Source organism: Oculina patagonica, chromosome 8, assembly GCF_052425735.1.
Source record: "Oculina patagonica isolate OP01 chromosome 8, crgOcupat, whole genome shotgun sequence".
NCBI lineage: Eukaryota > Metazoa > Cnidaria > Anthozoa > Scleractinia > Oculinidae > Oculina > Oculina patagonica.
The window spans coordinates 14,851,173-14,875,835 of record NC_135765.1 but is presented as its reverse complement, the minus strand read 5'-3'; the positions used below and the strand labels follow the sequence as shown (position 1 = coordinate 14,875,835).

At 38.9% G+C, this 24,663-nt stretch overlaps 2 protein-coding genes across 2 annotated transcripts; one reads left to right on the top strand and one right to left on the bottom strand.

Annotated features, from left to right (window-relative positions):
- The first annotated feature begins 25 nt into the window (after positions 1–25).
- LOC144663492 (excitatory amino acid transporter 1-like) lies at positions 26–14,539 on the top strand. The gene is made up of 8 exons (XM_078524463.1): positions 26–174; positions 2,963–3,463; positions 4,931–4,973; positions 8,192–8,532; positions 9,564–9,797; positions 10,417–10,611; positions 11,693–11,827; positions 12,336–14,539. Exons 1-8 carry the CDS (start codon positions 149–151, stop codon positions 12,517–12,519), a joined length of 1,659 nt encoding a protein of 552 aa, XP_078380589.1. The 5' UTR covers positions 26–148; the 3' UTR covers positions 12,520–14,539.
- Positions 14,540–16,879: 2,340 nt separating this feature from the next.
- On the bottom strand, positions 16,880–24,584 carry LOC144664532 (carbohydrate sulfotransferase 11-like). Its single transcript, XM_078525705.1, has 3 exons — positions 24,354–24,584; positions 18,704–18,804; positions 16,880–18,299 (listed from the first exon to the last, which is right to left on the bottom strand). The coding sequence occupies exons 1-3, from the start codon at positions 24,454–24,456 to the stop codon at positions 17,439–17,441; spliced, it is 1,065 nt and encodes a 354-aa protein (XP_078381831.1). The 5' UTR covers positions 24,457–24,584; the 3' UTR covers positions 16,880–17,438.
- Positions 24,585–24,663: the final 79 nt, after the last annotated feature.

Genomic DNA, 24,663 nt, shown 5'->3' with positions numbered 1-24,663 from the left:
TTTAATTGGTTGCTTTACTGGGGTTATATACACAGACTAAAATAACACAACAAAGAGACGCAGCAATTTCGAGAAATTGAAGTTCTGCTCATCAGTTTAATAGGTGAACCATCGAATATCAAGACGTTAAAACTGGAGAAAAACTGAAATGTCATCTTCCCTGGAACTTGCAAGGTATGTAGATTTACAGGGTGTACAACTGATTTTCTCTGAATTAACTGTAATTCACGATAGTTTAAGAGTTAAGCCTTGTTTTCATTATGTTTTGACTAGCGGTGCAAGCATAGCGGGGCGAGCATACACTATTCCCAAGAACGATAAAGAACAAGCAAAGAGATCTAGCAAACACTCAAAAAGGCAATCAAAAATACGAGATTTATAACATTAATGATATTGTAAATCTGTAAACTGAGTTTCCAGGTGTCTCGTAAAGATTCAGTGCAAGGCCAGTAACTTCACTACCTCTGAGAGGATCGTTGCGAATCAAAATAGAATAGTCGTAAGCATAGAGTATAACATGCAGCCAGCAAAGATTTATAGCTGTCGTCTGTCTTTTATGGATTGTCTACTGCAATCGATATCTCCTTTGAGATGAGACGAGAGGCACTTTAATTATAACAAAGCTGTCGCCCTTAAAGCACTCTCGGCTTTGCGTATTTAACATATTGGTTTTAAATTAGCTCAATCTGTGAGCAGAGGGCGGATGGCAGAGAAAAATGCTAATCACGTTGTTTGGTGTTGTTTTAATTAGTCTTAATTTGTTCTTCCTTGGTGGTGTTTTGTCTTCTTTGACGACGTCCTATGATTCTTTGGTTTGACTCTGAACCATGCCATTCGGTCCGTGACGTCACAGCATTGTTTCTTTCGAGGTGAAGGAGCAAACATATCAGACGATCTCTTAGATTAGATTTCCTACAATGCGTATTATTTTCTAATGATAGATAAACTCAATTATAATCGAGTTACATTGAAGAGTTCTAGATTTAATTTGATTAGTATTTCTACTTTTATGAGGACCACAACTTCAGAAAGCTTACTGACTTCTGACTGGCTCACGCGCCACCCTAAACACTATTGCTGGTCACGCAATCTATTACTCTTGCGTGACGAGCCTAAGAAATCAGGCTTCATCCATGAACTTAACCTGAGATCATGCCCTCCCTCCCTACTTACCACTCTGGGGAAGGAGCGCATGATACATTTACTTGTCGAATCGTATGTAAAAAAACCGGATTCTGGTTTTTCTTCTGATTGGTCGAGAAACAATACTAAATGAAGCGGTGTGGACTGATTGGCTGTAGTATTTCAACGAGACTTCCGCTCAAAAGCTGGTGCTAATGGCTTAGACGAGGCGTGTTAATTGCGAGGACGATTTTTCTTCTACGTTAGCTGAAGCCCTGACAAATTTCAAGTGTAATTCACTGAATGCAGAACAGATAGAGTGTTCGACAATGCGTAATTTGTTTTCGTGACGGTGTTTTGGCAGTTTATCGAATGAGTTTCGGAAAAACCAATTCACCAAACAATATTCCAGAGGTGTTGGAATGTTTACAGTGTTTACTAGTGTTTACTAGTGTTTACTGTTTAAAAGCTACACGATGCTATCCGCGGCGTGAAACTGATAAATATATATTCGCGAGCGTCATTTCTCCCTGCTACTGAAAGCTTTTTATTTTAGCACGGCGAAGTTTTAATACAGGCTAATTATTCTGCAGACGTTTTTCACGCCTCGTGGAAATCCGAGTCCCGAATTTGCCGCCATCTATTAAGAGTGGTTTGACAGTTCTACGACACCTTAGTTTTATATTATCAGGCGTTCTTTTTTCCTCTCTCATCTTTGCAAGGGAAAAAACGCCTGATCGCAGGTTACCATAAACTAGACAAATGATAGCTAATGTTACATCTTCGCTTTATTACTCAAAATGAACAACAGACGCTTTATTAGTTTTTTCTTTGATTTGACGAAAGGAATCGCGAGTTTGCAAGCAATTTTAATGAACGCTTCTTGACGAGATATTCTTGATTTTACGTTTAACCAATCGAATGGATGCTAAAGACCTCTTACATCTCCAACTAGCATTTAATACAAAGACAAGCTGTCTTTAGAGTGAAAAAAAAAAAAAAAAAAAAAAAAAGAATAAAATAATAATAAAACAAAAACAATGGAAACTTTTCCGAGAACTCACCGGCTGTTTCTGTCGGAAAAGAATTTATTAACGTTGTTTTACAATAAATTAAACGTGCGAGAGGGCTTTTCACGCGAGTCAAGTTTATTTGTAACCCGCCGAACAAACGTTGCGCGATTTTGCGCGGGATCACTCGGGACATATGCTTCTGAAATAACATAATTTAAATTATTTTTGACGCTAGAAATTTCGGTAAAAGTTTACCGACGTTTCGGCGATACTGCCTTCATCAGGGTGAGCAAAAACTAAAAGCACAGTTTGTTATTTACAGTCGTATGCAAACAATACGAAACTGTTCGCGCGCGCCTTGATGTGCACGCGCGCGTGAAGAACGCTGGACCAAAAATGGAGCAATCTGATTGGTCGATTTCAGTTTTGCCCTCTGGCTACCTTAGTGGCGTATAAATAATCATGAATACTGTAGACTGAAGTATTTGTATTATTTTGCCTTATATTTAATTCATTTACGTATCAATGATTAATTTATTATTTATTTCAGTATTTTTAATGGTCTCTATCCGCCCATTTCCTTACCGGAAGTGAATATGTCGCCTGTTTTGTACACAGAAAGTGGTCCATTCTGAATTTTATTCTTTGAACGAAATATATAAAGCAAGAGCTTCCTAAGCAGGCGATTTTATCTTTGAAAGAGCACAGCTCACATTAACACAACCATTAAAATGATCTTTCTGTTTCGATGCAAATTTCCCTTTGTGTTGCAAATTACGTGTAGAAGGAAAAATCGCTTACTCACGTGTGACGCATTCGTTCGACAGCGACACACCAGACGGGGAAAGCAAAATGGCGAGGTCTTTTGGAAGTTCTAACAACGCCTGCAGCCGGTGCTGCATATCGTTTGGTGGAGTCATCAAGCGAAATCTGCTCGTGGTACTGCTTGCCATCGGTGCTGCTGTCGGCTTTCTTATCGGAGCAGTGATCAATGGAACCGTACAAGAAATTGAAGCCCCCGAGAAGAAGGCCACCACCACCATGTTGATCGGGTTCCCAGGCGAACTGCTCATGAACATGCTTCAGGTTATTATCCTCCCGCTTATCGTGGCTAGTCTCATCACTGCCGTCTCTCACCTGGACGCTAGAGCGACCGGTAAGATCGGCCGACGTGCCCTGTTGTTTTACATGACAACAACCTTCTCCGCCGCCATCTTGGGCATGGTTTTGGTTTCGGCCATAAAACCCGGGAAGACTGATAATCCGACTGGTTCGAAGGCAGATCCGAATCCATACACAACCAGGGACTCCTTTCTGGACTTAATCAGGTGAGAAATACCGTTATTTATAAAGCATGGGTTTATTTTGAGAGTTCGTAGTAAAATGCCCATTGATAATTTATGATTCACCAAGCCCCACTTTCGCGCCAGAAGCTGACCTCAAGCTGGCACGCAATCTTTAAATCGGGAAACTAAGTGACAGATTGCTGTACTATTCATTCGAGATTGCAGTTTAGCGACACTTAAAACTGTGCTCCATTCATATTACAGTTTTATACGCTTAATAACTTTCAGAATATAAGCTTACAATATATTCAAAATCTGCGGAATGTTCGTCGTTTGTTTATATACTCGCTTTTCAAAATACAATACAACACGTGTTTTTGGTCTTGACACTTAAAAATTTTCGTAACTTTGAGAAGTTTTAAGAAGCATATTAAATCTGATACTGTCGAAATGCACCGACAAATATCAAGAAGAAAATATTTTAACATCGGTTTATCAGATTCGGTGACCAACTTGCCAACATTCATATGAGAGTAAACAACGAAATTTTGTTCTTGCTCGATGGGGGGTGTAAATTAAATTTTCATGTGAAAGAGCGTATCATGCATATTTAGGAGCTCAATTCATTCAAAAAATGTGACACAGTGGAAGAATTGTCGAATATTGTTGTGGAGATTTCGAGGAATTTACCGATTGTTGCACTTGGCTCGAATACTTACACGTTTTGCTTTCTATATTCAGTATAACTCGATCTAAAAAATTGTTTGCAATCGCGTGATCTGATCATTAATTCTTTGTTTTTCGGTAAACGTTGTTGCTACATTGTAGCTATTGTGATTGCAGGATATACAGGGTGTAACCACTGCTCCGGTACAAAACTTCATCGAATTTTTTATAGGGTGGGGTGGGTGCAATCTTTATTAAAATGTATTGGGGTTTGGATTGTAATCAGAGGGTTTCCTGAGTTCAAATCAAATTTTTTGTGGGGTGGGGTGGGGGTTAGCTGTGAAAGAGGCCAAAGTGGAATCGGAAAGTATTATTAAAAAGTCACAAACAAACTTGGAAAATGAAATCTAATTTTAGTTAAATTCTGGTAGAAATGAGTTGGTAAATTCATCAACATATTTTTTTGGTAATGTTGAAATTTATGTAAACAAAAATATAAAATATGGTTTCAAAAAATTAGTGGTGATTGGCTTAAGTTTTCACACTCAGAGGGAGGGGAGGGAAGTGGCATTTACTGGCAGCATAAAATGTGCTGAACTGTTCAACCACCCAATGTAGTGCAAGTACTTAATTTAAACCAAAAATTTCCTTACTGGGCTGCAAACTGTGACACCAAGTAATCCTACAGTCTATAAAGAGTTTCTCCTACATTGCATGCACGAGTTAAGGGTTTTAAGTTTGAACCACTAAGCTTGCTGGGATATTGCGTTGTATTTTTTTACGTGGGGTTGTTAAAATGTTTTTGTTAGCTGCTTGTATGTCAACACTGTTAAATATTTCCAGGAGCTGCTTTCCCAGTAACCTTGTCGAGGCGACGTTTCGTCAGGTTGGTTAATTGGTAGTGTGTCAGGAAAAAAATTGGGTGCCAATCAAACATGCACTTGGAACATAATTTTACTGAACATCTTGGAGTAATCTCTATCCTCAAATGGAAACTCTGTGAAGTTCTGCCACAAGAATTTAATGATTGACTCTGTTGGGTGAATGATCCTTGAAGGAAACACATTTTGATTTCTCAATCAGCAAAAAACAATTTGCTCTTCATCATTACAATAAATTATATATAAACTGAAAAAGTCAGATACAGTTTCGTTATTTTATTTTTTCTTAATAAAGTGATGTGAATCCACAACTGTTACATTTGACAGAATTTTTGATTCCTTTTTGACATCTTTTTGAGAGCTTTCTGATGGCTCTACTTGATTTAACTGTTCAACATATATATCAGAAGTGTAACTAAGGATGGAGTTTCTTGGCAAATATAAGACTTACTGATTCACTTATTGCCATGTCAATTGCCCTTCCCTCACTTCTTACATTTTGAAGAGTCAAATCAAACATATTACATGCACCCATCTGAAAGTTATCAAAGGATGTCAAAACATCAAAAAATAATATCTAAGTTGTTGAATGGTATAGTGGCATGGTGTACGTGATCACTGAAGGATTGTTACAGAGTTTCCATTTCAAAGGTTTCTTGATAGTTCACAAAAAAAAGTTTCAGCCAGTTTACTGCATGGTCAGATAGAAATTTGATGAGAACATTTTTTGAATTTTCACAGAGAGTGAAAAAGATTACATGCAATATCCGCTGTCACAAAGCTAAGCCTGAATGAATGTGGTAATGTTTTCAGGGTGGAATAAATAATTATTAATGAAGGAAAATCCATGAAAATGAAGAGGTTTACAGTTTTAGCCTGTTTTCACCAAGAACAATGACCACTTTAGGTCACTTTTTTGGTTCTTGATGCCAATGGACTAAAACTGTTAATCAGAAGAATTTGATCTCGATCTTTAATTTTGTTTCCAAGGATATCTTTCAATTAATTTACATGTACAGTGGAACCCCGATATAACGATATGCCAAGGGGGCAGTAAAATTATATCGTTATATCGAGGAATCGTTATATCGGGGTTCCGTCCCATACATTTTACTATTGCCGGGACATAACATATTCATCGTTATATCGGGAATATCGTTATATCGAAGATCGTTATATCGGGGTTCCACTGTACTGTATTCCAGCCCTGATGTACTTTACCCCATTCTGGTATGCTTATCCTTCTTTAGCTTTATCAAGAATCTAGATTTTTTTACTTAAATTTTAGATACCATTTCATTATTTTCATATTGCGAATTTATCTGGAGCTCACGGGTGGCTGATGCTCAGTAAAATGTTGTCAATGTTTGATTGGGACTTAATTTTCATTTTCATCAAGGAACATGTTATACCTGCCAGCTCTTACACCTTAGGCATGAGTCTTACCCCTTGGGTCAAAAATGTTAATCTCACACCAGCTCAGTACACTTAACAGAAAAAATTCTCGTGCCTTAAGTTAAAACTTTGAGCTAAATGTGTTACTGCCATAACTGGCACTTGTGAAGATTAGGTCAACTCAAAACAATGCAAGAAAAGTAAAGTCCATATAAAGGACAGTACATGTACTTTTCTCAAACTCTCCAATTTTAGACGGGGAGTAACTGGTGGTAAGGCCATGTTTTGCAAAACACATCCTACGGAAATCGGTAAACTTAATTCTTTGGAGGTCTTCGGATATGGTCGGGTCTCGTTCCTAGGTTAAAAATCTCATGCCTTTGCGACTCAGAAAAAGTTGGCAGCTATAACATGTGCAGACTCCAAACTGGCTGTGAAAATGAATGTGCAAGCCTTAAAAGGCTTACATGTACACATATGTACCAACAGCCATTTAATGAGGCCCTGCCAGGGTAAATTCCGACAAGCGACATGGCCCAAAAAGTAGCGACAGCATACTTATAAAACTGCGACAAACAACAACCCTTAAATTCCGACAAGGGACAAGGACAAGCAATTTTTCTTCAATTTAATTACCGACAGCGACATGAAGAGCAGTAAAACAGCGACATGGCACATTTTTAAATTTACACAAGCGACACAGGAACCCCCCCCCCCCGACCCTGGCAGGGCCTCTTTAATGTTCTGAGCCAACGTCGGTCTTTTCCACGCTAAAGGCCTAGCAGCTGAACATTTCTAATGTAACATAATGTTGTGTCTTAATTCTAACATATTAACTTGCTAATAACTGCATGCATGTTTCAAGGCAGCCATTATTACTTTTTGGTTCTGTTTGGCAAAAAAGGGGTTATGATTATCAAAATTTTCAAAACATTAATAGCACCCTTGGTGAGCTTAATCTGTCTATATCAAGAAATTGTCTCATCTATTTATAATTTTCTCAATCAAAATATCTGCATAACAACATTACAGCGAATTTCGAAAACATGTTGCTAAAAGACGTGTGCATTTACTGTGCAGTAAGTGTCATGTAATAAGTCTCACAGATTTCTTCTTCCAGTTATTGTTTAGTTTGAAAAGTCTCACTTGTTGTTCAAGGGGTGGGGGTAGGTAGAAAAAGAGAATGGGTGGGAAGGGGTTAATACTGACTATCAACAAACACAAGGAAAAATTAAAGGTGGGTGATAAGTATGCAAAAATTATCCTGCTAAATCTTGTGGGGTATCTCCTGGTAACCAATAATGCTGTAGGTAGAGGTGGTAAAAATCAAATGATATTCTGCAAGATTAAGTAGGGTAATTGTTTTATTATTCAACAAATTGTCAATGAGAAATATTTTACACCTAAAGATACTGTTATTATGCAGTGCTTTACAAAACTTCGAACCATTTTCAGCAAGCCACATATACCGCAGACTATTATTCAACAAATGCGCGCATTGCCCATATATGTCATGTTTGGATAATGGATAATTTATGAAATGCTGACCATATATGGGCATTGCAACAATTTGTTAAATTATGAAGAATATCTGTTATAATTTGCAGATACAGATAACAAGGACTTTTTAAAATGCACATATATACTGTACATGATCGTGACAATTTGTTGAATAATATCATTGATCATTCTTCTGGTAAATATGATTGTGTACATGTAACATTGGTTTCCTTTCCATTTACGGCAACCGTGCATGGTTCCCTTAAACATCAGTAGCAGGATGAGCTTACAATCATGTATTTTTATCCCCTTTTTATCTTAACTACAGAAAAAAACCATGTACACCAAAGATCCTGGCAAATATGAAGTGTACAATGTGACCGGTACCAATCCGAAACTTGAAGAAAATGAGAAGATCCTCCAAACCATCATGGTGAATGCAACTCTCAACGTAACCACTATATCCAAGGAGATATACCCCAGCTCTGATACAATATTTGCCGGGGTAGCTACCAACCCTACGGGGGGTATGAACATCCTTGGTTTAGCAGTGTTCTCAATTGTGTTTGGTATAGTGTTGGGGAAAATGGGTGTAAAAGCCAAACCCCTGAAGGCATTTTTTTCTGCTCTCAATGATGCTGTTATGATCTTGGTGACATTGATCATGTGGTAGGTTATTTTTTTTTTTTCCTTTTAACCAAGTTATGTGTATTATTAATAAAAAATAATATAAGAAAAAAAAAGTGTTGTTGGGTTTAGCATAGCTGTGCTAATTGTGGATACTTAACAATTATTCCACGAGCGTGTTGGATATGAGATGGTAGATAGCCAACGAGGCACGTAGCGCCAAGTTGGCTATAATGATCTCATATCCAACAAGCCTGAGCGGAATAATTGTTTTATTAAAACCCCCAAAGAATTGCTTTATTTTAAGCTCCCAAGCTGCTTTCGTTGACACATATCTGCTACCACATTTTTTGGTTAATGGTATATGAGCTCATATATCATTGTCTGTTAACGAATCAAAAGGCAGGAATTGCAATATATCATTCCTAGTTTTTAATAATGTAAATAAAAAAACAACTGTTGCAAATAGAACAGGAACTTGTTAAAAATTTCCAACTGGCAGAAAGCTAACTGGGGTCCGAGGGAGGGGGGCATTCCTCCCTATAATGGCCTATACAGGGATGCTCTGCCCAAAAGAGGTACTTTTTTCAGGCTTAAAATATATGATAGGGTAGGAATTACACAAGTTGGAGTATATGGAAGGGAAGGGAAGGGAAATCTGTCTCTAAGGTAACTAAAAGGGCCTTTAACTAAAATAATTATTTCAAACAGACGCACCTTGTGGCTGTATTCATTACAACGGTTTTGAAATGGGATGCAGTGTTCTTAAGTAGGTATGCAAATGGGTACCTTTTGCCAATCAATTCAGATATATGAAAGGGGTACCCTTTCTGTCAAAATCGTATATTTTTTTTTATAAGGATAAGGGGTTGGACTTCAGGGCTGAGTCTCCCTGTATCAAACTTTGTGGAGAAGCCCCACAAGTACTGGGGTTGATTTTGAGACCTACTGAAAGGAGAAAATCCAGTTAGTGGTAAGATGGAGTATATATTTGAACAGAATCTCTCCAAATTTCAAATCCAGCACCCTAATCCACTTGCTGCCTTAGGTTTAATCCCTGTTTCCATTTGCAGGTATGCACCAGTAGGCATCTGTAGTCTGATTGCACAGCGTGTTGCTAGCATGGAGGATATTGGTGAAGAGCTTAGCAGACTGGCCTTGTTCATTGTGACAGTGATGGTCGGCTTGACAATCCATGCATTCATCATTCTCCCGCTCATTTTCTTTGTGGTGCGGAGAACCAATCCCTTTGTTTTTATGTATGGAATGAAAGATGCTTTCATGACAGCTTTTGGCATCAGTTCCAGGTAAGTTAGAAAATTTTATCAGAAAGGGGATGGATGGTAAAGGTAAAGTCTGTATCCGAGCCAAGCAGCTCATACAGCCGGAGCTTATCCCGGTTTCCGTAGCATGAAGCAACTAGGAATATTGCTACTGCCCCCCTGGAAGGGATGCTAGTCCATTGCAGGGTTACCCCCCAGCAGTAATTTACACACCTGGATGGAGAGAGGCACTGAGAGAGTAAAGTGTCTTACCTAGGAACACAATGCAGTGCCCTCGCCAGAGCTCGAACCCGGGCCGTTCGACTTGGAGTTGAGTGTGCTAACCATTAGGCCACCACTACACCTCCCTGGGTCTGCATCTGTGTGTATATGTGTATTAATTGCATACAGTAGAAGGGCACTGTTGGGAAATGCTGTTTTAGAGTTTTGTCTAGGAAATATATGTGCATTGGTGACATAAGGGATATAAAATGGAACCTTTGTGTTTGTGAGTTGTGATTTTAATTGATAGGGACGACATTTACCAGTGAAATTTTGTCTGTGGAGATTTTCTCCCCATTTTTCCAGAGTAACACTTTTACCAGTAATTATCTTTTTTCCATTCCATTTATATCACCTTTCCTGTTCAACTTTTTTCCTGTAGTGCGGCAACTCTGCCAACCACCATACGCTGCCTTGAAGAAAACAACAATGTGGACGCACGCATAAGCAAGTTTGTTTTGCCGCTGGGTGCTACGGTGAATATGGACGGCGCAGCTTTGTATGAGGCTATTGCTGCCATCTTCATTGCTCAGCTTAATGAAGTCGATTTGTCAGGAGGGAAAATAATCGCTATTTGGTGAGTGTAAGGAGAGATACGTCTAGCAATTAGGTCGGTTATACATGTTGCTATCCTGGCACTTGGCATATGGCTCCGTTGTTTTGGTATAGTTTCATTCATAGCTTTGAAACATGCGGAGATCCAAGTACGGGTACGACAACTTACAGTGTACTTTCTGCAAGGTTTCAGGGAAATACTAAGGAATTTATTAGTATACCAGAGAGCCTCCCGTGGAGTGAAAACTCCGAATTTAAGTGACGCAGATGCTTGTCAGAAATTTTAGAAAAAAAAAACTTAAAAAGATGTATCCAAATCCATCTTTTTTGTTGATGTTTCAAGTTCATTTTTAGCTCCAAGAGGTAGAGTCTTTTATTAACTAGGCCTGGGACGAAGCCAGTTTATATAATGGTCCTTTTTATCGTTGTGTCGGTGACTACATCCGTACGTGCGACCAAACTCGCAGAATTTGTCACGCACAACTCGGATTTTTATGTGACTGACGGGATTCGCGTGACTTGCGGCCTTTCTTAAGGTTTCACTGCGAAGCTCCGTGCCTTTCATGGCAAATAAGTTATACTTTGCGGACAAGCTTCCGGGCTTCGTTATAAGCTTTTTGTGCTTCTTGTTAATCAGTGTTAAGTGAAATTGGGCGGCCAAGAGTCACGTCCCAGAAAAAAAAGGAATTGACTCGATGTCAATTTCAGTTCTTGGCAACTAGGTACCTGTTTGTTTGCGGCTTACACACTAAGATGGTAATAGAATATGTAGCATCTGTGAAAATTAAATGGAACACCCAAAGTTAAACAGAACACGATTTGTATATACATGTACGCAAGTGTCTAATCAGTAATTTGATGATTTCGTCACTCAGTTTACCTACCTTGTGGTAATTTGTTTTCACGGCTACCGTGTTTTCCTGCGAAACTAGTGACACTGCCTCACATGCGTGCACTTGTTTAATGTTGGAAAATCTTGTACGTGAGTTCATACTCAAAGCTTAGTAGAAATCTGAAGATTTTCGATCACGGTGGCTACGTCACGACTTGCACTTCATGCTACATGTACCATCTAATTAAACCCTCCCTTTTTTTCCATTCAGTCTAACAGCTACTGCGATCGCAATTGGTGCCGCTGGCATTCCGTCCGCAGGCTCAATTACCACTATCATTGTGCTACAAGCCGTTGGCCTACCGCTGGATGACATTGGGCTCATCATGGCTGTTGATTGGTTCCTGTGAGTGGCTATTCTTTGTTTTATAGAAATAAAACACATTACAACTGTTTGTTAATATTGTTATTGAGTATCCCACTGCCTGCCGACGGTAACGTTGGCAATGTTTCTCCTGTACAGAACAATGACGTCAGATGCGCACGTGGCAGGCGCGTGGCAAATGGATGATTTATTTGTGATGAATCTAATGGGCCCGGGTTTTTTCATCTATTTGGCAATTTTCTTCGGTTAACAGCGACAACAACAAACTTAATAATAGAAATGACCGTACAGGAACTTCAAAGATTATACAGACAGACTCTCAGCAACACTCTTAACCGCTACCCCTGCTTCCAAAATGCGCAGATCGCCAACGTTCACGAGGTCCTGCGGGAAGTTCATGTTTTATTAATTTGGTGATTAATTGAATTTTTGGGTGATGTTATCTTAAGACTGTGTTAGGAGACAGATCGTTTCTTTCAAGAAAAACTCAAGGCTGATTACTGTTGAATAATGTTTCTTTTTCCTGCAGAGATCGCTTCCGCACCACTGTCAATGTGCTGGGCGACTCTATCGGAGCCGGTGTAGTGGAACATCTGTCACGTGACGACCTGCGGAAGTATGATTGTAATGGCATAGTGGATGATAGGGCTCCGCTTAGTCACCTGGAGAAACCGGAAGAGCCCGGTCAGGTTGTCGTGACTTCCGCTTTGTAATTTACTCTAATATCACGCAGCGCATGTTTACTAGTAGCTAAGGTTATTTTTTGTGATGTAGTTTTGAGGGAGGGTGGGTAAGTTGCATGGTGCAATCCTAAAATCAATAACCTACCATCTTGAAAGCAAACAACGGCAACAACAACAAAAACAAAAAGTTTTGTTCTTTAAAAACGTAACAGGCAATATTTTTAAAATAATTCGTAGTTCGTTTTACAACTTCGACCGCATCCTTTCAAGTTTTAAGCTCTTGCGTAATAAAGACCATTGAAATGGCATCATAAAATGTTCAAAACTCAAGTTGGACCTAGAACGAAGCGACTGCTCTCACTGCAAAGTTTAGGATATTTTATGGTGTTATTTTTATGATCTTTGATCGTTTTTACTGTTTAAATAACATCGAGAACTTATCTGGCGAAATATTTAAGGTAAAATTAGTGTGAAATCGTGCACGTGTGTGACGGATCGAAAGAATTGTCACGAATTCCCATGAGTCCTATCTTCTCAAACCATGAACGCGCGAGAATATTAATTCTGTCAGTTATTGTAAAACAATTGTTTTCTCCAAGAGTTAAGATTGCCCAAGTTCAGAAACAACGTTTTTCATTTACTCGTAGCACATAAGCAATACCATTTGCCACGTTCTTGCATTCGTCAGAATTTTTAGTATTCGCTATGTTAGGATAAATGTTGCGACTGTGAATAGAGGGAAGAAGGAACATTTTGTTCATTGTACGCACGTGAAGACGTTAGGGAATTTTTCTTTCGACACAACATCCAGATGATGGTTATGTCAGGGTTACACTGTAATATAGTATATTGTAGTTAGAATTATCATTGTTAGTGAATAGCATCTGCAAGAAATAGCTTTACGTTTGTAATATTAACGGAAGAGGTCAATGGGTGAATGATCAGTGGTTATTTCCCAAGGAGTAAAGTCGCGAGGTTAATAAGCTCCGTTGTGCACCAACACTGAGGTGAATAACTGTTGTGAGCAAAACCAGTTAATAGCCAAGAAAAAGTTTTGCACTTTCGTTGTCACATGACTTCCATGTAAAAAGTGGATAGAGCGGTTTTCCGCTGTTCGTCTAAAATCGTTTTGTTTTGTGTAAAATGATAAGTTCAATTCGGCCGAACACTTTAGACGCGCAAAAGTAACTTTTGTTCTTTTAATTTGAGTGGTCACGCAAGGTTGCTCTCTGGGGAAAAGCGTTGCGTGACCCAAATACGTAACGGCTACAAAGGTGACAAGTTAGTATATTCTTACTAGTTAGTAGGACATAGGACACTTTGTTAGCTTAGTTAATTCATTTTTAGTACACTTAGCGTTTAAAGCACATAATGTATTTTTAAAAACTTAGTTTTGCGGTAGAATTTATTGTATAAGCTATGTTAATGTTGGTGGTAGATTTCAAATGTGTATAAACTTAATTCGTTTTTTGTAATGAAATTCTTGCTCGACACCGAGTACTCGCCTAGCATTCCCTCCATACCGAGGTAATATCCTAATATTTCCTTTTACGGAAAGTACTGAATTTAACAATAATTGTTTTATCCGTGTGCATTTGCAACATAAGAATGGAGGTCAATGTTCCACAAAATTCTCACATTGTTTTCAGAGGGTATTTAGTACCGCTAAATATCGAAATTCAGAAACGGATTAGGATCATTTTCTACATTTAAGGCGTTTTTTATAGCACAAGCTTTCCAGTTTTACACGAACACGTTTTCAGCATGTTATCTCGAGAGAGAGCGTTCGGTTAGTGGAGATTAATGCAAGGGATAGCGAGTAGAAACCTCTGGAGCAGGCTATGTTAAACCCGGCTTGTTATGTCGAGGGGGTTGCAATATAAATTTGAATTTGTAATGTATCACGTAGTAGTTAGATAGGTATAAAATGCTTTTGTATAATGGAACTGATATTGTTCCAGCGTGTATGTATTTTAGTGGCTGTAAAGGGCACCGGCAGGAGTCTGGTACTGGCTACTTTAAGCAATTCTGGTGCACGACAACCGTTTTTTTTAAAAAAAAATGAATTAAGCATTAAAATGGTGAAAAAAACAAAGCGACAACAGCAAAATCAACAGGGAAACGGTGAAGTTTGTATTCTGCATTTGAAACGAGTTGCTGGACAAACGATGGCAACTCAATCTCGTGCCCAGAGTCCTCGCGGCAGCAAATTTTCCCTTGACAAACTGGCATCTTGGAAAGCAAGGCCGAGGAGGTACTGGAGGCGAGGTTGTACAAGAACAGGTTTTTAATGCTCGAAAAACATAAAGTAGCCAGCCAAGGTTCCCAAAAATAAGCGTGACCGGTGCCCTTAAGGTTGTGTTTTAGGTTTTGAAAAAGTTTCATCAAGTCAGAAATAAAATTGTAAAGCAGCTTTTAAGCAAAGCTCTTTCTGTTTTTATTTGCGTCATGCCACTCATGCCTGAACCCTACCTGCTTCACAAAGTGTTTACTTGTCACGCAATCTTTATGAATAGAGTGTGTGACATGTCAAATGATGACTGCATGTGAACCTTCTCGGGTTTCACCTTTCACAATGATCAGCTTCTAATATCTCCTTACGCTATCACCACAAAGCCAAGAATACTGTACGGAGCCAAGAAAGGAGAATTTCTCCGATGAAATAAGGAGTGAAGGGTTACCACAAATTCTCTCCCCCCCCGCAGGAAGGGATTCGGCGGGAGAATCCGCTGATTGACTGAGTGAGTTGTTCTTGCAGGCGCAAGAACATTGGGAAGAGTGCGCAATGGATCTCTCTTCTTTTGCGCCTGCACTTACCTTGCCTGGCGGATTTCCACAACGAACGCCCCACAAAACCTCTGATCTGCAGAGGAGAAAGCGGGCCGGCCATTTTGGCTTCACTGTGGACTATCACATTCACTTCAAGCCCCTCCTGTATTCTTGGTTTTCACATGACGTCATCAAAATTCGCCATTACACCGATTACTTACAACCGGATCTGACTTTATAGATAGCGGATCTGACTTTAAATATTCACAGCGGTCAAACGAAATAATTGACGTCACATCCGGTCTTTGCCGCCTCGAAGTTTTGACTCGAAAGTGGGCAAACTTTTGTAAGAAATTGTTAAAGAAATAGTACGGTGAAAGGACAGTTCAAGCTGGGACACTCAGTGGAGATGAATTATCAAATTTCCAATCCATAAGCGGCGTATAAACCTTAACTTTCCAGGGACGGCGTTAACTTTTGGCTTTAAAGCGAAAATTTTCGGAAAATTTAAGACTTTGTATGGAAAATTTTGGCGGCAATTACACATAAACTGCGCACGCGCGCTGCGTTTGACTGCTGTGGACTTTAAATAGTGGATCTGCCTTCACAGCGGTCAAACGCAAAAATTGACGTCACATCCGGTCTTTGCCGCCTCGAACTTTTGACTCGAAAGCGGGCAAACTTTTGCAAGAAATTGTTAAAGAAATAGTACGGTGAAAGAACAGTTCAAGCTGGGACACTCAGTGGAGATGAATTATCAAATTTCCAATCCATAAGCGGCGTATAAACCTTCACTTTTCAGGGACGGCGTTTGACTTTGTATGGAAAATTTTGGCGGCAAGTACACTTGAACTGCGCACGCGCGCTGTGTTTGACCGCTGTGTGGGATCTGCCTGATCTAACAACTCAACAACTCGGAGGTCAGCGGAAATCAAGCGAAGGCGGAAGTCCGAAGTCTGAAGTCCGAAGTCTGAAGTCTTAAGTGTGAAGTCTGAAATGTGATGTCCCTCCTCGGCTTTCGTGGAAAACCACCTATACCTGAAACCATTTTTAGCGACTACCTACTATAAAGATTTGGTGATTTCAAGAATAATCAAATTTTTAAGTACATGTATCTTACTAGAAGTTTAATCTGGCATCACGAAAAGCCACTACAAAAATATGACGAATTCGCTAAATTTAATAGTGGCAAAAAGGTGATGAGTATTCACCTGGCGGAACTCTAAACGTCCACGAGACGACATCTCGACCGCCTATTAGCTATAGCTTAAGTAAAAGTTCAAAAACAGATCAAACCTATTAACAACCAAGTTAATGTCCATTATGTAGATTAAGCCGAAACTAAAGGCAGAGCTCTACAGTTGTTTATTTCTTGGGCACCGTGCCAATTTGTAAATAACGACCGGCAATAATCTAAAGGAGCTATGTCAAAGTATTTTAAGTCATTTGTCTTGCCCCATGAATTTTTTATAAAATTTATAGCTTAAAAATGGCGCTTTTATTGATTCTTCAAGTTTAAAAATTCGCAAAAAATAATGGAGCAAGAAATAAAAAATCTGAGACACTGTTTTTTAGACCAATATATGTAGATCAAATTTCATATAAACTGAGTTTAGGAGTTCAAGTAAACGTTCTCAAATAAACCTAATGTTGCGCAAGATCATAATTGCAAACAAAATGCAGACGTTGCTTATTATGGTCAAAATCGTCTAAACAAATAATAATAATAAATAATAATAATAATAAAAAACTTTATTACCGTGTCTGTGTGTTTAGCCCTTATGGACTAATTGGGGACACAATTAAAATACCTAAAATACTATTAATAATGCTAAGCTAAAAATATTTAAAACACTTAACTAAAAACTAAAAACTAATATTTACAATGTCTTAAGCGCAACAGAGTTTGCAACAGTTACTATTGTTGTCCACGTAGTCCGATAGATTGAGTTTTCTAATTTTAGTTTTGAATGCAGCCACAGTCGGCGAGTTTTTCAGTTCTTTGCTTAATTTTGCAATCTTTATTCAATACTGAAGCTTGCAGAAAATATATACTGACCCAAAAAATCCCTCGACGATACCCATCACTTGCAATCCAGAGTCCCCCCCCCCCCTAGCAAAACCCCTTTAAATACAATTTCGAGGTTGATACGCATTACTTTGCTTAAGACTATAATAAATTAATCAGTGCCTGTTATTCTGGCCCGGACGTACTTTGGTAAATCATATTGAAACATCTCGGAGTCACCGGCATATAACTGAACAATTCTATTCAATCGCTCCTTGGGGACTTGAGAGTAGTATAACGGAACTTTTGAGGAAGTGCTCGAAGGCTTGACTTGTGGAAACGAAACATTCTTTTTTCTGCTTATGCCAGATATTTCCAAAAGTTGGCGAGCTTCTTCTTCAAGATTTTCAAATCTTCCAATAAAGTCATAATGTATGCTACAAGGATGACAAAGATTGTCGTACCTCTCCCAGTGTGGTTCCCAGTTTCCGTCTCCTACGAAGTGTATAAACTCGTCAAATGTCACGTTTCTATGTTCAGGATTACCTCCCGGTCTGTATCGCTTAATAATTGCCCGTCCATAAATGTTGTGAAAATAAGAATTCGTTAACCTCTCCACAACGAATTTACTTAGGTAAGCGGAAAGGAGCCGTTCGAAAGGATCTCGAACAAAAACGATCTTAAAATAACTCTTTAGCACTCTCTTAGCTTCTTCCGTGGTGTAGGAATGTAAGAATTTAAAGTTCTTTGCCTCGTGAATCTTTGCAATGGTTTCGCTACTATTAAGGATCTTTTCGAAAGGTTTCCAGTCTTTGTCTGTAAGCCTAAGCCTCACCATGAAGGCTTTCCATTGAGTGCAAGCAATCTTTGGAATGAAACAAAATAGAATTTTCAACTTTTCATCTACTAAGATATGGTTAAGGGATTTGATGTTCACGGGTTCGTTTGTTCTGTTGTTCTTCTTGCAGTAGTCCCTGACAGCGGCTTGTCTTTGCAAGTTCACAGTCTGAATAGTATCAAAATTACTACCATTCTGAAAAAGAAAATATAATTATATTAATTATAAGTAGTAATAGTAATTGAACTGAGTGAAGTATAATTCAGGTAGTAATCGGGCGGCACGCATGTTTCCCCAATGTTCCCAGTTTTGCCATTTCCAGAGTCAATTTTTGTTTCCAAGAAGCAAATTGCCCTCCAAGCCTCGTGAGCATGTACAAAGAACAAAAAGAATTTGAACCTGCAGCAAGGCATTGGAGGGCAATTTGCATGTCCACAAAAAATAACAAATAGGCTGCAAATGATTTATTGTTTACTAAATCGTTTAGTTTTATGTTTAGAGCAAGGGACAAGACGTACATACGTCAAGAAAATTTAAAAAAAAATTAAGAGATTAAAATATTCTTTCCAGCACCAAAAAAACAACACAACTCAACAAACCTGAGTCTCTCTTTCTTTGGCTGAGTTCCATCCTGAGCTACTTCCTGAGTTCCATTTTGAGTTCCATCCAGTAAAATCATCATGATTAATATTCACGGTCCCTGGTAAGAGTGAACTCAGTATGAGCACAAATGTTGAGGGTGCAGCTGTGATAAAGTACTGCTTTGGGGAAAACTATCTCCTTCCAAAAATCCCCAAAATTCACAAAAAAAATTCACAAACACTGCAAAACATAGATTTGTGAAATAGGTCCAAGAAATATTATTTTCGAGACCGCCCCTCGTTTAAAAGCTGAAAAGTTATCGATACAGTCAACTCCCGCCTTGCGGACACCTCGCTATTAGGGACAAAATCCAGATCCCCGGCAAAAGAAGTTTTACTGGAAATGACTCCCGCTACTACGGACTCTCGCTATTAAGGACACTAAATGACGCCCCGAGCGTGTCCGCCAAAACGAGTGTTGACTGTATCTCTAACACTTGCAGGCAGACTGTTCCACAATACAGAGGCAGCTGTTTAAAAAGATCTGTCTCTTTAAGTTTTCTTTGATTACCCCTTGGGCAACTGCATTAGCTCGCGGTACATCGCGGTTTAATCACATTACACCCTTCCTTTTTAACTCGGAAAATTCCGAGTTTTGGCGAGGGGGCCGATTTCACTCCTTCCCTCGATTCATGTAAACATTTTAATTGAATAATTAATTTAATTAATTAATTAATATCAAATTGATTAATTAGTTAATCTTCTGAAGCGGGTGGGGACTGGCTAAAATGCGAGCTTTATCTCTGTTACTATAAACGATGTACACAAAGGCTATATATTTGTTTCTGAAAACCCAATGTTCTCTTTGTGGTATGCACCCTTCCAGGCGGAATTTTGTGCTGAACGCATGCGCATATATGAAGTACACATAGGCTATATATTTGTTTCTGAAAACCTAATGTTCTCCTTGAGATATGCATTCTTCCAGGCGTAGACTCAAGCACACGGAATTTTGTGCTGAACGGATACGCAGATATGAAGTACACAAAGACTATATTTTCACCAAATCTTAGTGAGAACTGGTTAAAACTCAACGAAATTGGGGGTTTGATTTTTCGCCGAGTATTTCCGAAAAAAATTAGATGGTGCTAGAAAGGAGTTCAATTTGAATGAAATATTCATCTATAAGCCGAGCGATCATCAACAAACGAAACAAGCGTTTGTATTTATTCTTGGTCATTACCTTTTATTTTAGTAGCGGCTCCTAAAAAGCCATTTGATTTAATAAAGCAACTTTAGGAATGAAGTTTTTATTCAACTTTTCTTCGCTATTTAGGCTGGAACTTGTCCTCCATCGGCACGCTCTGGAATATTATTTATTTTGTCGGCGTACGTGATCGTCTTTTGAACTGACGAAGGGCATTCGAAATCCCGCATGTCTTAAACAATTTCCTCGCAATATTTTCCACAATAATTATTTCTGCCTGAGACTGTTTCTGTTCCTTTCCTTCTGTTCCTTTCTTTAAAGTTTAGTTAATTTGCAGAATTAATGCGAACGTGACTTTTCAAGAGAAGAAGGGCCAAGGAAGGTCAAGAAGGAATCGATCTATTTGACTTGTTGTCGCGACACCAGAAACTGGCCAATCAGAAGCGATCGTTCACATGCGCTAAAAGAAACCACTTCAGAAGAGTTTGATTGGATTGAGGATACTCGACAAATACTGGTAACAGCACATGTTTCGTTTTGATGACATTTAATTTTAAAGTTCACCGGCTTGATCTGCTTGATCTGTTCGCTAGTAACTTGGCGAATTGCGACGAACTGAAGATTCACTGAATGATCAGCAATCATCCCGTATTCTCTGGCGATTGCAGTTGTTCTCAACGGTTTCTACCTCGGCAACAACGTTCAATTTGAAGGTTTAGTTGTTTGAAAACCAGTAGCTTTTGGCATGATGATCGATAACCGCGTGATTGTTTGAGATGGGATTCTGAACTCAGGTGAATGTTTTGTCACGCTTGTGTACGGTTCTATTTATAAATTCATCTTTTATCAATGATTTGTTGTTTTTCAATTACATAGTTGTGATTTAACGAATATGTTGATTCGCTCCGCGTGGATTGTTTTATTCCAAAAATAAGTCTAGGGTCTCGGCTTAAAGCCGAATAAATACGGTACATGCATGCTTAACTACCAGCCGAAATATTGTATTAATGTCGGTTTTCTTGAAATAGACCAAAACTTAATTTTTCTAATGATATTATTATTTTGCCTAACCTTTAAAAAACAAAAAATAAAAATAAAAATAAAGAAAACTATTTGCAACCAATGGGAACTCTATCACTTGGCCTTTCGGTCTGCTCTCGATGAGCAGCTAGATGACAATAAAACGAAGTGAAGTGAACTGAATTGTGGAAAGTTTAACATCATTTGTTTAAAAAAATCTCTATTTGTCAGTTTGTTGTTTTCGATTCTTGTTTCATAATAAATTTTCCGAGTTTAGTGGCTCATAGCCACTTTGAATAGTTATTACCTACCGTATTGAGTTTAAAATCTTAGTTTTAAAGCAAAATTACAACAGGCGCCTTCCCATATCTGCAATTTTGTTCCATTGCAGTGATGATTTAGATAATAAATATTCATAGTCATGACTCACATGACCATTTAAAGATTTATATGCCTTTAGGGCTTTCCGAATTAAGTACACAAATCTTTCCATCCGAGATGTCATTGAATAGGCACTTGTAGTCGACGGCGACACAGTTCTCAAATCACGATAATTTCAAACATGTTCACTCTCTTCCTTTCACAATACAAAAAAACGTCTCATACTTCGTGGTAACACTTGAAAATGTTTAGCAATATAATTAAACAGCTTTTTTAGCTTCCAATTGCTTTAATCACTGAATTGAACAACGCCTCGTAATATTCGTCTGTCTCGATTGACTGGTTCCATTGAAGGACTGAGTACTTTTCAGAAAACACGCAAAAGAAATGACGCTAGTTAAATGACACCAAAATCAATGGGTTGTTTTAATTTTTGCAATTTCAAATGGATCATTTATTATTTTATTAGCTCTCAAATGTTCGCAGCTTAGTTGCTTGATCCAAACTCACTTTCAAGGAGCAATGTCACCATATTTAAAGTAGTTTTTTGGATTACAATCAAATTGAAGGAAACCTCAATATAATCGTTGTCTAACACAGAAAACAACAAGTTTTAAAGACGCAAAAAATAACCAAGGCTAGTTTCGACTGATGAAGATTAAGACAGATTACGATCGACAAACTTGAAAAAACTTGCCATTTTTTTTAAGATGTGTTGTCCGTGAGTAGCTTCTTTAAGGAAACGATGAAGCGTAGCATTTATTCACTGTATATTGCTTGTTTCCCTGACCTTGGCCAAGTCAGTACTCGAAGGGTAAAGCATTAATTTTGGAAAGCCAACTTGTGTTTGAAGTGTGATCTCCGTTTACTAAACGAGCTAACTCTATACTCTTGTTTGTTTTATTTCGACCAGGACCCTCGGCGAAAATTCGAGTCTCGCTCGAGACCTCATGGCAAAAAATTTTATACTCCGAGAAAAACAAACCCACAAACACACAAAAACGAGACTCATCTCAAAGCTTCCGAGTTTTCGATAAAACGTCCCCCCCCCCCCTACTCTCGGTAACTCGAATCTTCAAGGGAAATCGAAAAAGGTTCGAATTTAGGGGGGGGGGGGGGGGGGGGTTGAGTTATGATCGAGGGTAAAATTAGTAAGAAAATGACCTGAAGGGGAATCGAAACAGGTTAGAGTTAGCGGGAGATTCGAGCTATTGAGGGTTCGAGTTATAGGGATTTAACTGTACTTGATGGCTAGTATCCATGAATTCGAACTTGCAAAATTACTTTAACCTTGAAACGAACCCAAAATTTGAAAACTCTTTCTTTTTGGCCTGTTCCTCACTGGGGACTGAATAGGCAGTAATTTTGACCCACGTATCTAAATGTTGGTAATATAAAACATGCAGAATTTGTTCAGGCTGGGCTCCTGGGCTGGTACAGTACGAATTTGCGATCTAATTTGATATATCAGCCAGTTATCCACAAACTAATCAGACACAAATTAGTAATTAGTAAGGCCTTTTAAGAGGTTTTGGCGACTGGCGATACTGCTCCAAAATAGCATAATATGTAGCGCCAATCTTGTTCCAGAGCACCGACAGCCGACAGAAACTAGAGGACTGCGGTTCACACAGGAGCATCCCAGCAAGAACAGAGGCTGAGGTCAGAGTGGGAAGAGAAATACCATCGTAGAAAAGAGAAAATGCATCAAATGACTACTAATTTATGTCTGCTGTCGGTGCTCTGGAACAAGATTGTCGCTGCATTTTTAGCTATTTTGGAGCAATATCACCTGCCACCAAAACCCCATTAAGGCCTTGGTTATATACAAATGCACTAATATACTATAATTAAAAGATCGAGACTGTACGGACAGTTACTCAAGTTTCACGCACGAAGCGTGAAACTCGAGTAACTGTCCGTACAGTCTCTATCTTTTAATTATACTATTTCCCTCTGCATATACAGTTTAATCCTGATAACTCGAACCTTCAAGGGACATCGAAAAAGGTTCGAGATATCGTGAGTTCGAGTTGTCGAGGGTAAAATTCGTAAGAAAACTACCTGGAAGGGAATCGGAAAAGTTTCGAGTTAGCGGGAAGTTTGAGTTATTGAGGGTTCTAGTATCGAGATTCAACTGTATTTGCATCGAGCACTTCAACGATTGTGTGAAACCATTTGCAGTCAGTTTTCTTTGTTAAATATACTAGTATACAAATTGCTAATATTGCAAATATATCGGCACCCTTTCATGATCAGGGTGTATGCGACAGCGACAACGTTTCCCTCACCAAATAGGCGACAGGTGGGTTGGAAAGGAGCCCTTTACTAGCCCAGCCTGTAGTTTGAAGACTGTTCTTTCGACGACCGACAGCCTTGACGAAAGCGAATTACGGATAGGCTTTTTGTCGGCGGAATTACGTAGGCACTAGGCGGCACTACGCCAGATTGCAAGGTATTGGACCTGTATGTCATGTATAACTGAATACATGGGCAGCATAGAAGTCTCGGGAAAGTAATTCATTCTCCTGCTCGGGTTTTCAAACAAGGGTTCATTCGCCGCCCGTTAAATTAACACGTGTCTATTCTCCATCAGCCAAGGCGAAAGCCCAAAGTTTGCAGTTTATGGTTCTATTTTTCGTATACTTAAAGTGCGGTTCAGTCCACGAACTGCACACTTACACGGAGTTTATAATTTAAAAGCGCCGGATTAAGCCCGACTAAAGCGAATGTTGGGCTTTCTTCGTCCGGCTGTCGTGTGTATCGACAAGGCCGTAGCCAGAAAAAAATTGACTGAGGCAATTTCCATGTTTAAATTATCTTTCTAGGTACTGATTTACTTTCCCCCTTTAAATAATAAACAACAACAAAAAACGAAAAAAATGACTGTATTGAGGCAAGTGCCTTAGATTGCCTCAAAGCGGCTACTACCCTAATCGAGAAAAGCTTGTTCTTAACCTCGCAGTATTTAAGTTCAGAGCTAACTAAGAAAAAGCAGTTCAGTAAAATGCAGCTTAAACTTGCGTCAATTCCCATGCATGTATAACAGTATTTACTCACCTTGTTTGGAATTTATCCACGAGTCCTTCCATACAACACACAGAACAATATAGAACATAAAAAACGTGAAGACAGCAAACAAGAAGCTATTTCGCCGGCGCATTGGAGCTTTTGAAAGAATCTGTTGCGTTGTGAAGATGCTTAGTCAGTGCTTACAGCATGCAGTTACGCTTGATTCTGGTCGACTTCGAATGCCAGCCGCAATGTTATAACGTCACTGCGCAAGAATGAATGAATACATGAATGACTTGATTTAGGTATCAAGGAGTCTAGCCATGGGTAAAAATCCTTCACTAATAGCAGACACTTA

Bases quoted from the DNA above. Each gene is read 5' to 3' on its own strand.
- LOC144663492 (XM_078524463.1), top strand. From the start codon at position 149: ATGTCATCTTCCCTGGAACTTGCAAG. The intron at 10,612-11,692 runs GTGAGTGTAAGG...TTTTCCATTCAG, and splicing joins GGGAAAATAATCGCTATTTG to TCTAACAGCTACTGCGATCG. The intron at 11,828-12,335 runs GTGAGTGGCTAT...TTTTTCCTGCAG, and splicing joins ATGGCTGTTGATTGGTTCCT to AGATCGCTTCCGCACCACTG.
- LOC144664532 (XM_078525705.1), bottom strand. From the start codon at position 24,456: ATGCGCCGGCGAAATAGCTTCTTGTTTGCTGTCTTCACGTTTTTTATG. The intron at 18,805-24,353 runs GTGAGTAAATAC...CACTCTTACCAG, and splicing joins GTGGATAAATTCCAAACAAG to GGACCGTGAATATTAATCAT. The intron at 18,300-18,703 runs GTTTGTTGAGTT...TTTCTTTTTCAG, and splicing joins CCAAAGAAAGAGAGACTCAG to AATGGTAGTAATTTTGATAC.